At 48.7% G+C, this 12,826-nt stretch overlaps 6 protein-coding genes across 6 annotated transcripts; 4 read left to right on the top strand and 2 right to left on the bottom strand.

Annotated features, from left to right (window-relative positions):
• Nucleotides 1-3,170: 3,170 nt before the first annotated feature.
• On the top strand, nucleotides 3,171-3,510 carry CABS01_16721 (uncharacterized protein; the record flags this gene model as incomplete). Its single annotated transcript, XM_060550051.1, has 2 exons — nucleotides 3,171-3,324; nucleotides 3,389-3,510. 2 exons carry the CDS (start codon nucleotides 3,171-3,173, stop codon nucleotides 3,508-3,510), a joined length of 276 nt encoding a protein of 91 aa, XP_060404017.1.
• Nucleotides 3,511-3,664: 154 nt separating this feature from the next.
• CABS01_16722 (uncharacterized protein) lies at nucleotides 3,665-4,108 on the top strand (the record flags this gene model as incomplete). Its single annotated transcript, XM_060550052.1, has 1 exon — nucleotides 3,665-4,108. The coding sequence occupies one exon, from the start codon at nucleotides 3,665-3,667 to the stop codon at nucleotides 4,106-4,108; it is 444 nt and encodes a 147-aa protein (XP_060404018.1).
• A 903-nt stretch (nucleotides 4,109-5,011) lies between these two features.
• Nucleotides 5,012-5,641, bottom strand: CABS01_16723 (uncharacterized protein; the record flags this gene model as incomplete). Its single annotated transcript, XM_060550053.1, has 2 exons — nucleotides 5,012-5,320; nucleotides 5,417-5,641. 2 exons carry the CDS (start codon nucleotides 5,639-5,641, stop codon nucleotides 5,012-5,014), a joined length of 534 nt encoding a protein of 177 aa, XP_060404019.1.
• A 1,385-nt stretch (nucleotides 5,642-7,026) lies between these two features.
• CABS01_16724 (histone H4-1) lies at nucleotides 7,027-7,410 on the top strand (the record flags this gene model as incomplete). Its single annotated transcript, XM_060550054.1, has 2 exons — nucleotides 7,027-7,189; nucleotides 7,247-7,410. The coding sequence occupies 2 exons, from the start codon at nucleotides 7,027-7,029 to the stop codon at nucleotides 7,408-7,410; spliced, it is 327 nt and encodes a 108-aa protein (XP_060404020.1).
• A 353-nt stretch (nucleotides 7,411-7,763) lies between these two features.
• On the bottom strand, nucleotides 7,764-7,949 carry CABS01_16725 (uncharacterized protein; the record flags this gene model as incomplete). Its single annotated transcript, XM_060550055.1, has 1 exon — nucleotides 7,764-7,949. The coding sequence occupies one exon, from the start codon at nucleotides 7,947-7,949 to the stop codon at nucleotides 7,764-7,766; it is 186 nt and encodes a 61-aa protein (XP_060404021.1).
• Nucleotides 7,950-10,907: 2,958 nt separating this feature from the next.
• On the top strand, nucleotides 10,908-11,802 carry CABS01_16726 (superoxide dismutase; the record flags this gene model as incomplete). Its single annotated transcript, XM_060550056.1, has 3 exons — nucleotides 10,908-10,976; nucleotides 11,050-11,248; nucleotides 11,312-11,802. 3 exons carry the CDS (start codon nucleotides 10,908-10,910, stop codon nucleotides 11,800-11,802), a joined length of 759 nt encoding a protein of 252 aa, XP_060404022.1.
• Between the last annotated feature and the right edge of the window lie 1,024 nt (nucleotides 11,803-12,826).

A 12,826-nucleotide genomic window follows, 5' to 3' on the forward strand; every position in this document is an offset into this window, starting at 1 on the left:
GGCTCCTCGTCGACTACACTGACGACGGAGGGCCTTTGTGAACGCTGGATGGATGGAGGCAGACTGATGGCGGCTGATGGTGGATTTCCCTCGATGATTTGAATCCATGTGTGCGGCATGCCGTGCTAATACTGATTGACCTTTGCCGTATATATATACATTAAAACCATCAGACTCCCACCTCTTTCTTTGGCTGGTGGCGCGAGTGATGTGGTGACGGGAGAGGAGATTTGTAACGCAGGTCATGCCATGTCCCTTGCGCTCTGTGGTTGTGTGACCAAGAAATGAGCAGTGATATCGTGCCTTCCGTGAGCAGTAGGTGCGTGTGTCACTTGTGACTATCGCTTATGACAGCTCTGCGGCGTAGCCCAGCTAAAATTGCGCCATTACGATTAGCCAAACAATTGCATTGGCGCAAGGGGGCGCAACCAAGTTGAAAGTGCGATGCCAAACCTCCTGCTGCATACCTGCACGACAGCTAGTGAAGTTGTACTTGACATCAGCCAGAGAAAGCCGCCACCCGTGGTCTTCAATGTATCGAATTGAGTTTCGCACATGAATACTCCAAAACGGCAATAATCAGGTCTAGCTGGAGTTGTAAGGGATCTAGGAGACATCTCAATAACGTTGAGTTACGCCATGCTGGCCTGAGCATCTCCGTTGCAGAAGATCAACGCTTTGACCACATCAACGATGAATTTCATCGACGCAAAGCATCACGCAAGCTCGAGGATTCGGCCACGACAGGTAATACCCAGGCACTTGATCGCATCGCATAAGTGAGATACGACATGTGGCCGTTGTTTAGGCCTGGAATGTACCGACAGAACGACGATGTCTTGGTCCTATTATGTTGACGACGGAAGGCAGCTTAGCAGTTGACCATCTTGCAGACGGCAGGAATTGCAGGGTCTGATTGACTGTGAAATATGAAAGACGCGTCGTTGTGCCCGCCGACCAGGTGTGCTTGAGCTACTCCGAACTCCATTAATAGCTTCTTTCCCTTAGGTTCATTCCGAAGAGTGCCGATTGCAAATTGAGCCCAACTTTTCGTTGAGCGCTTGAAACCTTGTCCTATCCATGACCAACCTGACGTATGATGATGTATCATCTACCTACCACCATCGCATTCTGAGCCTCTCAAGAGGATCTCACACTTTGACTTGCTGTAGTTGCGAAATTAGAACCCGTAGAGGACTCGTCGACCTCCTCGTTTAAGGATGAATTTCACAAGCACCATCGGACTCATCCCGAATAAGGAGGGCATACATTGGTTGCCGATGCTGATATATGGAGCTATGGCCGTCATTATTTGGCGGCAGCCTTTTGGCAACAAAATTGCAAGCGGAATCGCACCTTCGTAGGTACCTGGAGCCAGCATTGCCATTGTAAGGAGCGAGGGAGCATTCCATCATGCGTGTGGCAATGGCTGTTTGCAAGATTGATAGCATCGGGCTCCAAACATAAAAAGGAAGGATTGGTAGCATCACAAAAATGGGAAGAGCGAGAGCCCGTATGTTTTCGCAATACTGGTTCCGCTCACCTGCAATAGACAAAGAAATCATTTTCACGCACTACCCGTCGAAAAGTAATGAGTCAGGGCTACACAAGAAAGCGTTCTCAAAATCAGCAGCAATGAAGATGAGAGTATATGGTGACAACGTCTGGTTTACAGATACGAAGCTATATTTAAAATATACAGCGAAGGACCTTCACCATGTCTTGAGCCCTCGGACGGTGCAGAACGCCGATTACACAGGGCGGCGACCAATCACGGTCTAGACACAACTTAATGTGATGTGCTTCCACAGATGTGTCGAGAAGAGACTTGCGAGAGAAGCAAGGTAACCGCGGGCAACACCGGGGAGGCTTGTCTACTCTGATCCTTTACAGATACTGATAGGGGAATTACCCCGCGGCGGATAATATAGTCTTGTTTAGAGAGAACCCCCTCCTATGCAACTCGTTTGTTATAAAGATTAGGATTCTGTATAAAATGTACAAAAGTCTCTTGGAAGTTTGTCCTTTGCTCATTGAAATTTTTTGCGAAAGGCCTATTGCTTCTATCTTGACTTTCTTGTCGTCACTACTACCTTCTGGGAGTATGAAGTTGACTACTACCCAAATAAATATCAGAGTCATAAAAAGCATCAAGCACTTAACAGCATATAGTCGGTGACTCGCTAGAACTACATACCCATGGATCGTAAGCGATCTGTGATATGTGCTCAGGTGTCACGAGTGGGCTGTCCTGTCTGAATCCATCGAGGAACGATCACTCCTAGACACAATTTCCATTTTTCAACTACTACTCTTCTACATAATTCCACCTTTTCGAGAGGCTAAAGCAACGTGGCCCGTGTATGAGTTTATCATCTAAGCTAAGCTGAGGTTGGGAGTAATACCCCATTGATTGAGGCAAGGCTCGTCCCTTCTGCTGACTCTGGTGGTACCTTCCATGGACCGCCAACTATCTGTGTACAAGCCATCGCTATACTTGCCTTGCGCCTTGATTCTCCCACATCCTTCTCTCTGCTGGTCTGCCCAAGCCAATCCAGTGCGAATGCCATTTCACATCTATCTATTTCAGGCAACATCAGCAAGGGCACGATGTGCTGATATGTGCCGTTCCACATGGCCTTTGATGATTCCGCCACTGCCTTGCATGGACCCCTTATTCCGGCTGACGACGTCCACGTTCCTATCGGCGGTTTCAAAAAAGAATCCAGTCGCATTATAACATACATTGGGATTTCTGCAGCCACCAGTCGAGCGTGAATATGCGCTCCATCTGCTGCCCGTGGGCTCAGGTGGTGCAAGGCAGCACGGCAAGGCAGACCACCAGGGCAGCACAGTACGGATACGCTGATGATCTTCCAGTAAATCTTGCATGGCTAGGCTGCTAACAATTTCTTTGCTGACACTGCCACGTCTCTAAAATTGCTTGCTTAATCTTGCAGTCTATATGAAGCTGTCAAACGCCCTCCTTCTCCCTACTTTCGCACCATTGTCTTGTAGCACAGCTTCCTTTTCCAAGCCACGATACATTATACTTTCTCAAGATACTCCATTCGGTGGCTTACTGCTGCTAGTTATCTTTCTTTGTCCACTGTCTTATCATCCCCCGTCACCAGATACGAGCGTACGCCGTGATCATATCACAGGCCATCATGCCATTTCGAATTTCTGATACAGACGTCGGCGAAACCGCACAAACACGTGCCACTCCCGGCAAACTCGCCAATACTGACGAGGATTGGACCAAGATTTCCGATCTTGCTGAGTGTCGCAGGATTCAGAACCGTATTGCCCAACGCAACTACCGTAAGGCAAATCCAGTCATTGCGGCGCTCAGCCACTTCCTACATGTACTGACCCTCCCATGTAGGCAAAAAGCTGAAGCGTAAAGCAGAAAATACCGCAACGTCCATTCATCCCAATTGTCCAGAGTCAAATTCTGAAGTCCCCCACCATGACGCAGAAGAGGCGTACCTCCGTAGGGTCCATTGAGCAGCCCAATTGCTCTTCTCAACTGCACGCCGACAACGAGTTCCGGTTGCAGCAATTCCCCCTTGACTTCTGCGAAAGTTCGAGTGCCAGTGCCAATCCAATTCGGGTCAGTTAGGTTGATTATTATGATGGTGTTACAAAGAAATTTCCATCCATGGATGAGAGAGCTCGTCGCTCGACTGCAATGATTTTACAAAACTGCACCAATCTCAGTAGGCCATATGACTTCTCGAGGAACATTACAATCTTGGATAGGATTGGCTGGGAAATCGACCTGCCACTGAGAGATGTTGTCATTAGTGGCAACGCTTCCTCCAGCGAGGCCACCGGACATGACAGGGAAACCTTCTTAGTCGACCAGACCATATCGTGGGGTTCTCTGACCGCGATTTTGGATGTCGAGCACTGGTATGACGAACTGCCTGTTGATGATGAGCTGATTGAAATCAATGTGCGAGGAAGAAGACTTTTCTGCCTTCTTGGAGTCATTCAGGAGTTTTACGAGACGGACAATCGTATAGAAGGCATGAGGCATACAGTGTTCGAAGGGCTTCAACTCCAGGACGACGGTCGGTGGCATCTGTGCCTTGGTAGCTAGAATGATAGCTCGAGTTCAAGACTCGGTCTTCTGATCGAGGAATAGACTCATTGAGATTGATCCAGGGTAGTAATACTTTCAAGATCACGGAGCTGGTGATCGTGGCGAACGCAGCCTACGTTAGTCATTCTTCACCCTCGATTGTTTTAGTGTGTGTTCCGTCAATAATACATTTGCCGCAGCGATCGATATGTGCAATCCGGAAATGGTTTGACTACCCTTGCGCATCTTGATGATAGGTGACGGAAATCTGATAACGTCGTCGTTCAGACCAGGTCAGTGTTTCGGGTGATCATGATTAGGGGGGGTGGGGGGGTAACGAAGATCATTCGTATGGTGCTTCTTCTACTAGAACGAAGGCGATTGTGATCCTCGCTGCGAACATGGATGGGACAAGGCAGAAAAACGCCTAGCATAGCAGTACCTTCATTGAAAATTTTAAGTATCCTCGATACTGCATTGATTGAAATAGAACACTAGAGATCAGCACTTAACGTTTGTCACATCTTTTGACCAACCCGATCCAAGGAGGTTGACGACCAGTTATCGCACCCTATTTCAGCATCGCTCTAGATTACACTGTTCTATGTATTCTGGTAGCATCTACCAAAGACAGAGATAGGAACTTGCGGCTTTGGCACCATTACGATCCTGACCTCACCACCTTGTCAATCAGCAACAACGCCATACAGACTAAGTGGCCGTCTAAGCCCTGAGACGACTATGACCAGGGCTTCTGAATATGTCTTTGTAAAATGCGTCAAGTTATTCGACTACATATCCAGTCTGCAACCAATCCACCGGAAGATTCTCGAAGCAACGAGCGTCTGAATTAGCAAAACAGGTTGGGAAACTTATTTTGTGTGTCGCCCTCAATACGCTGCCTCAGGGCCTTATGACTACTTATTGCCAGGTATTTCGAATGCCCCAATAGGAATAAAACAAGTGGTAGAAGCGTCTTTCCTGTCTCAACAACATATTTGAAACTGCCTCTGGTAAGTTGTGGTAGTGCTTGCTGAAGGAGTGAATGAGTTCAATATCGCCAGGAAGAACATCAAGGGAGCCTCGATGCTTATGCTCATCTGACAGCGAGTTGCCGTTGGTGTCATACTGCTGAACTCGACAGCGGAAACGGCCGTCGTCCTCAAATCGTCCGAGAACGACGGGCCGCCTCGACGACTGCTTGACTGAAGTGGCAGACTTTGGCCACCCAAGACGTATGGAGTAGGCCATCAAGTGGTTGCAGGTACCCGAGCTACAAGGTAGAGACCTCGTGGAGAAGTCGAGCAATCCAGAGGCGGTCAACACGACTGCGACTTTCAACATGAGCACGTTGTGGCTGGCGACCTCGGACTCTAGCTTTGACGGTTGCGTTCGCTGGGCGGTCTTTTGCTCCACCACCCGCCGATGTTTAGCTGCCGCAATCTCTTGGACAAGAGTACGAATTCTTGCTCGCCGACATAGTTTGTCTTGACGGCGGTGTCGAGGAGCTTCTAGGGACTGTTGCCAGACCCCTTTCGGATAGAGCTTCATCCTTCGTTCTATGAGAAATACAGCGTCAATTCGCAGCAGGTCAAAGATTGTTCAAGACGCGGGTTCCCGCAAACGGTGGTATGTGGTGTGACTTATAGAATATTTTATGAACTCAAGTAACAAATACTGAAACTACTGCTTAGTGTTCAAGTCCTATACAACCGGATTCAAGCAATTCGACTCCGGGGACCTAGTTCCCAGATAGCTTGATACATTGTCACAGTGCTAGACATGCATTATGTACACGCACGATATAAACCCCACTAGCTAGTTTATCTGAGCAGGGTGCTCCGCTAGCTCGTCATTTTCCGTGACTGCTCGAGTGCGTGCATGAGGATCACACGAAGCAGAGATTCATGTTGGCAACTTGAATGAGCGATCTCCGGCTACATTGATCACATCGTAGCGATTTTATCACACAGTGTCCATGACAACGATGATTATTTTCTATATGAATCATACTTTAGGTAATTATCACGTACTTGAGTGGGAGCTAAGAGTCGGTAGGTAAGTTACTTCTTACTGACTCACATTTAGATCTCACATTCTGCTTAACAAAACGTCCTGAGACCTAATGATTACGGCCTATCAGTCTATCAAGCGCCTCGCCTTCGTTCGCCTCCACAGACTTTTACGTCAAGCTCGCTGCTTTGTAGATCTCGTTCACGTCATCCTTGCAAGGATCACCAATGCTGTCATGACATAAGTAACCTCTTAATACTCGAGATAATGCTCAGCTTGCGGGAAAAATAAATGATCGAAACATCACTGAAACACCATACTCGAGCCGCAATAGCCGGAAAATCTTCCAGCCATCACACAAAGTTTTATGAGATAACTACAGAGCCAATCAACGCATTTCCAGCTCTTACCTCATTGTTATAATAGCAAATCCCGTGTATAAACCTGGTTAATTCTCTGAGAAAGTGTGGGGTTAGGATCAAGGAGCAATACAAGATGGATTAGCGAATTAAATCCTGCAGCGTGATCTAGCGAGAACACCGCGTGCAAAGTCACGGATTAAGGTGAAAGAGCGAGTCTATGTTGCTCGTCAGCTAAGTCACATCAGACCACCACCCCCCCTCCCAAATGATGGCACGGGAATCTTTGCTAGACCGTGGGGGGTTAGACATCGTTCCTTTCACCCGACAGTATATTAGTACAGACATCAATCAGTCACCTACTCGATTCGACGGGTGGCTAGATATGCTTTGATACAGGTAATGCCATCTTTGCGGTTGACCTCGAGCCCGTTCACGGGGTCAGACCATGGGCGAAATTGTATGACACAGAGAGACGATGTGACGAAACTCCCTTACCCACTCAGTAATGACCAAGTTATAAGAATGATGGTCCTCTAGAGCCCTACCAGCTCACAAACCAAGATGAATAACCCTTCAACCTATGCTAACCCTGTGTCTCGATACAAGTTCGGCATATTCGGCGCTAAACGCGAAAAGAAAAGCTTCAAGGATAACATCAGATGTATCAGCAAGCCAGACATACGTCGATTAGCTCGTCGCGGTGGCGTGAAGCGTATCAGTTACGGTTTGTGATAAGTCTTTCTATTACACCCGTTATGATAGCACTAACCGATATTTGCAGATGTCTACAATGAAGCTCGCGCCGCGATGATGTTATTTCTAGAGAACATCGTTCGCAGCGCAGTCATGTATTGCGATCATGCAAACCGCCGGACGATCACCTCGCTGGATATTGTTCATGCGATGAAACTGCACAAGAGGGCAATATATGGGTACGGCCATTAATTCGGCCAGGGGCGGCCTAAGAGTTGTCATATCTGTAAGGGTGGAAGTGAGAATAACAGCAGCGTCACTTGCGGCGAACACACATCTTACGATGTGAAACATTCCCAAGACGACGAAATTGTCGCGATATCAAGTACGTGTGATTAGGCAATGTGAGCTAGCTTATATCATCTCTGCCTTAGTAGACCGAATCTTGCACAGCCCCTAGCCAGTCCTACTGCTTTTCCGCCCCATGGCAACCTGGTTCCGGCGGTAATTGATTGGAGTAGAAACCCCCCTCCTCTTCGTGATGCGAAGTGTTAGGGTTCAGCTAAGCCAGGATACACCAAGGCGAGCTGGTGAGCAACTCCATGTCAAGAAACATACAGGCGTATAGCGTTCGGAGATGGCTGAAGCATCATCATCAGCAAGCTCGTTTCTTGAAGCGATTTTGTGGCTATCATATCGAAAAGTGCATGACAGGACAGCCGCTCGCTTTCTATCGAAAGAAACCGACTGAGCAGCATTTTGCGGACATGCAACGAAAGAAAACGAGACATACCCTCCTGCTCTCAAGAACTACGCGGAGGCTCGTGAGTGAGAGAAAGCTCATGTCGTCCAATTTTATCGCGATCTGACCCCTCCTTCCATGCAGAGTTTGCGTTGCATTGAAGGGACACATAAAAAGCTTAGTTCTTTTCACGAGAACGCGCAAATTGGCAAGTGTGCATATGCGGGCCCGTTTGGGATTGCAACGCAAGTCATTTTCGCCTGGGGTCGACGAATTGAGGCTCTTGGTGCCCTACAAAGGTGCCGCTGGACGATGCACAGGTCGGGTGCCTGAGCGATTGACGTTGGCAACACACGATCTAACTGGCTGTTGACAAACGGACAACATGGACATGATCCGATTCGCTGATTACCGGATGGGGGTCGTCTGGCCTACCGAAAGGTCCTCGCGTGGCCGGTCTGGTATTGGTCTTATTTCTAGATCTCACTGTGGTCTGTGCTTGGATGTGGAATTTGCCTGGTACATAGAAGGGTATCAGACCTTATTGAGGATGGTAACGAAAGTGAACAGTTCAGCCACCTGTGAAGCAAGAAATATCCACCATCCACCACCTCGCGTAAAACTCGAAGGATCTAATTACATATCATTCGATCTGAGGTAGCCTGTAAGAATGCCTTGGTGGATCATTCTTGCCGTAGTTATGTCAGATTGCGTGAAGCCGAAACTGTCGACACAGTGTTATGGCGGGAGTGGGATGTCTTGGCCTGTTAGCGGGGTTATTATCTGATCGCTAACTATCCTGGACACACGCTTAGCAACCAAGGAGTACTTACTCTCTCGATCAGGTTGGCTTTCGGCAAGCATCTCGCCATGCGCCTCGCATCTGTTTTCCTGCGCAGACGTGCACATCTGCGTAACGGTGTCATCCGCTACGTCTTTTGAATAACCGCTGAAGCATTTGCTGCACGCTTTCGGCCCTGGGTCGGGAACCAGTGGGCGCAATGCTCCTTTCAGTACTGCGGGGCCGGCTTTCCGGTCGCACAACGTTCCCGGCGCCTCCGCGTCCTACGTGATACGGCCGGAAACGATCTTTCGGAGGGGTTGATTTTGCCATTTCAAGAGAGGGTGGGCAATCAAGTGTTTTGCGTACTCGCTGTTGCAATACGTGAAAAAGGAAAGACGTAAAGACGTCGGAGAACAAGAATCACTGATTCGTCTTTTTAACTCTCACCACTGGGAGTGATTGTTTTCTAGGTCACAATATGGTTTCACGCGTTTCCATGCTGTCATGTTCCCGTGCTGTTATGTTACCATGCGAACAACCCACAGTAATAATTGTAACATCCCGGAAGGCAAACGGGCAGGCGTTGACAACAGCTGTGTTATAAGCAGTCGGGACTACTGTGACTGAATCAGTCGAGGCCCATCGAATTCTTACCCACAGCTTGGGCACATTCTTAACTCCGTGTCGAAGAAGTGGCTATGCCGATCCTCCCTACGCTAAGGATCATGCGAAAGGATTTCGAAAGGGCCATGCGGCTGTTCCGTGAACTTTTCTGCCTGCCTGGCACTTTGTCCAGCTTCTTCGCACGTTACTTGCTCGACTAGCTGGAAAGCATAACGGCAACGCGTATCGCTACGTTCCGGTGCCATAGCAGCTCCTCCCTCGCCGGAATTCGTTCCCATTGACCGCTAAGATAGTGAAAGTCTTAATATTGTCACCTGAAAATCGTGGGCTGTTGACATAACTCTTCCCGCCACCGTAGCCCTCACTCAGACAAAAGGATAGATCTAGTCGATAATAACAGCAGTATGCGCTCTTCTCGGACTCATACGCCTCTGTTGTTCAAGCTTTGGACACATGCGGTCACGACTAAGCAGTCTGAGTGCTTTCGGAGAGTCAAGACACAAGAGATTTCCAGCCAGTGTTAATCGAAAACAGATCATCGACAAAGCAGACTGTGAAACAAGACTTTTCCATGTAATCGACAGGCCTTTTTGGGGGTGTGACTACCTTGCCTTTTTCTCCCTACGCCTGGATGATGTGAATCTCGAAAGTGCGTCACAGATAAACAAAAGCGCATGAAGGAAGGATGAGGCTCATTCTAAACATGAATGTCTAGGATCAAATTGGAATTGGTTTCCCTCCCGCCAGCTATGACAGGAGGGCCTATGAGAGACTGGCTATGCGTAATGTTAGCTAGACTAGGACAGAGACGAAAGTGAACTTGCAAGTAGAGAAGCTGTATACAGTCGCATGGCGCGAAGGCAGCCCGTTCGCAATATCAAATCATTAGCCCTATGGAAGTCCCCTGTCCCATTAGTTTACCTGTGCTGCGTCGGTTACGTTCGTTAGTAGTCAGTCTCTTTGTGACCCACCTAGGTCATGTTGAATAACCGCCAATGAATCACGACAGGGCCTAACATAACCTTGCGTAACATAACCTTGCCACGCTAGCTATGCTAGTTTTTGGAGAATGTTGATTCATTAGTGGTACTGGAATGCCTGCGGGCTGGCTCCCGCTGTTCCTTCGTAGCCAGGTTCACGGCTGACAATTGCGTAGGATCAGCGGGGGAACTGCGTCAGTTGGCCACTCCGCTGCGGTTTGTAACTCAAGTCTCTATCCAAGAGTAATCACACGATGAAAAGCCTCTGTCTCCAATTTGAACCGCTCGAAGCCAAACACATCTTCTCCCAGGTTATTCCGCCGTTTAATCAGCCTGTCTCGCTGGTTCCACACAGCAACGCTACATCTAGACACCTGGAGAGAATGCTGCGGCCGCTTTACTAGACTAGACCATCCTTCTAATCAAACACGTAGCGCTTTGATCTGGACTCTGCACTTCTGATAGGGCCATGACAGTGATGCTGCAGAAATTCAACAAATACATAACCGGAAGTCACTGCACCAGCAAAGGTGATGATATACACCCTCTTACAGTCCCCTTTTCAACCACATCCAGCCCTCGATATATTAACAAAACGATGAGCTTCCAAAAACAAAAGATGCGGATCATTTTCGTCTGTTCCGTCGCCGCTGCAGTTGTCGCCAGCGCTGCATCGCGAGACACTGGAGTATGGCTTTTTATTCAAACCCCCCCCCCCCCTCCCCACATACAACTATCCCGCTGACACCGCGTCGCCGCAGGATCTTGGAGATGCCCCAGTCGTCAAAAACCCACAAGGTATTGTCTATGAGGCAATCCTTCCGGATAGGCCCTTCTTCAAGGCAGGTTCCATGACTGGAAACGTCCGAGGAACCATCACCGCCATGACAGCTCGTGACGGCAACGGTGTCGAGCTCACAGTCGAATTTTCGGATCTGCCAACCGAGGGAGGCCCGTTTGGTACGTTGAGAATCGTTTGCCACTGAATCACTTACTCATATCGGTCCGTTCTAACGTTGATAGCCTATCACCTTCATACTGATCCGGTTCCGGAGGACGGCAACTGCACGAAAGCACTCGCGCACCATGACCCCTTCATCCGTGGGGAAGGTACACCGTGCGATGCTTCCAGGCCAGAGACTTGCCAAGTTGGAGACCTCAGCGGTAAGCACGGCTCTGTCGCCGGCGACCACTACCGCCAGACATACGTCGATCGCTATCTTTCGATCGTGCAGGGGCCAGGCTCGTTTTTCGGCAATCGCAGCTTCGTGCTGCATTTCGCAAACAAGACGCGGATCGCCTGCGCCAATTTCAAACTGGTCAAAAGTTCTCCGCCATACAACAACGGGACCGGCGTTCCCAGTGCGGTTCAGACGACCGGTGCTGCACCTATTGCAACTCCTCTTGACCACGTGCCGTTTGTCGGCGCGGCATCAACAATGGGCGTATCAGTGTTTTCCCTGTGCTTGATGTGTACTACGGCTTACCTAGTCCGCGGTGTCGGCGATCTCTGAGTCTCGAGATTGATGGACAACTAGATGACCTGAGTCTGAGTTTGCCTTTTCAATAGAAAGGGTTTCGAATCAGACGTTCATCATGCCTTTCAGTCGCACTAGAATGTGATTTGAATGATGCTGGGTCAAAGTAGAGGGTGGCGTTTGTTTAGGCTATGTTCGGATGGAGGAATACCTAAAATCACTGCTGTTTCCACAATCTTGTTTACTTGCTTGGTGATTCCTATCCCGATTCTCCCCGCTCCCCCCCCCCTAACCTCCGTACGACTCGTTAGCAGTAGACCATGCAAACAGACGTACATTCATTGAGCGGTGAGATAATTCGACCATAGCGGTTTGAAGGGTAATAATGGTTTGTTTTGACTTCCTACCGGAAAACGTACTTGAGGCTAAAGCGAGCAATGATCCGCGAATAGCTACCTACCACGCTCCCTATCTCCGCGTACTATCGATCAGCCCGCCCTGTCAGGTATACAACTGAATGTTCATGAGAGACTACTCCCAAACCTGTTGGCTTTGTTGGTATGCCTCCCTTCTCGTGGCAATGCAAGCTGAATAGCCTTCTCCGCTGCAACCTCAGTTTCTCGTTTTCTTGTCGCTGCGCCAACCGAAGATACTTTTTGCGGATAATAGTCTGTTGAAGCATCTGCCTTCTCTGCCGGGCACTGCTGACCTCTTCACTCGTTTGTGAAAGCTGGCGTTGCCAATTGGACACAATGATATCTGTTTGATACTTGTGCAGTCTACAAAGCGCCCGTTTTACGATGTCCACAAGCTTAGCGTCCTCAAAATGAACGAAGCTGGCTTCTTTAAGATCGCTACAGATTCTCTTCTTGCAGCGACCGCCAGATTTGGCTTGGCCCAAACACTTCCCGAGCCCCTTCAGATTTATACATTTCATAAACTCAGCGATCGAAAATAATCTAGAAGCTACCATAATGCTTCAAGGGAAATGACCAATCAGTAGAACGAGCTTACTTGGATTCCGATGAAGTAGATCACCATCATATAAATAGTTCGACCA

The sequence above is a fragment of the Colletotrichum abscissum genome (genome assembly GCF_030869225.1).
Source record: "Colletotrichum abscissum strain IMI 504890 chromosome Unknown Scaffold_137.1, whole genome shotgun sequence".
Taxonomy (NCBI): Eukaryota; Fungi; Ascomycota; class Sordariomycetes; order Glomerellales; family Glomerellaceae; genus Colletotrichum; species Colletotrichum abscissum.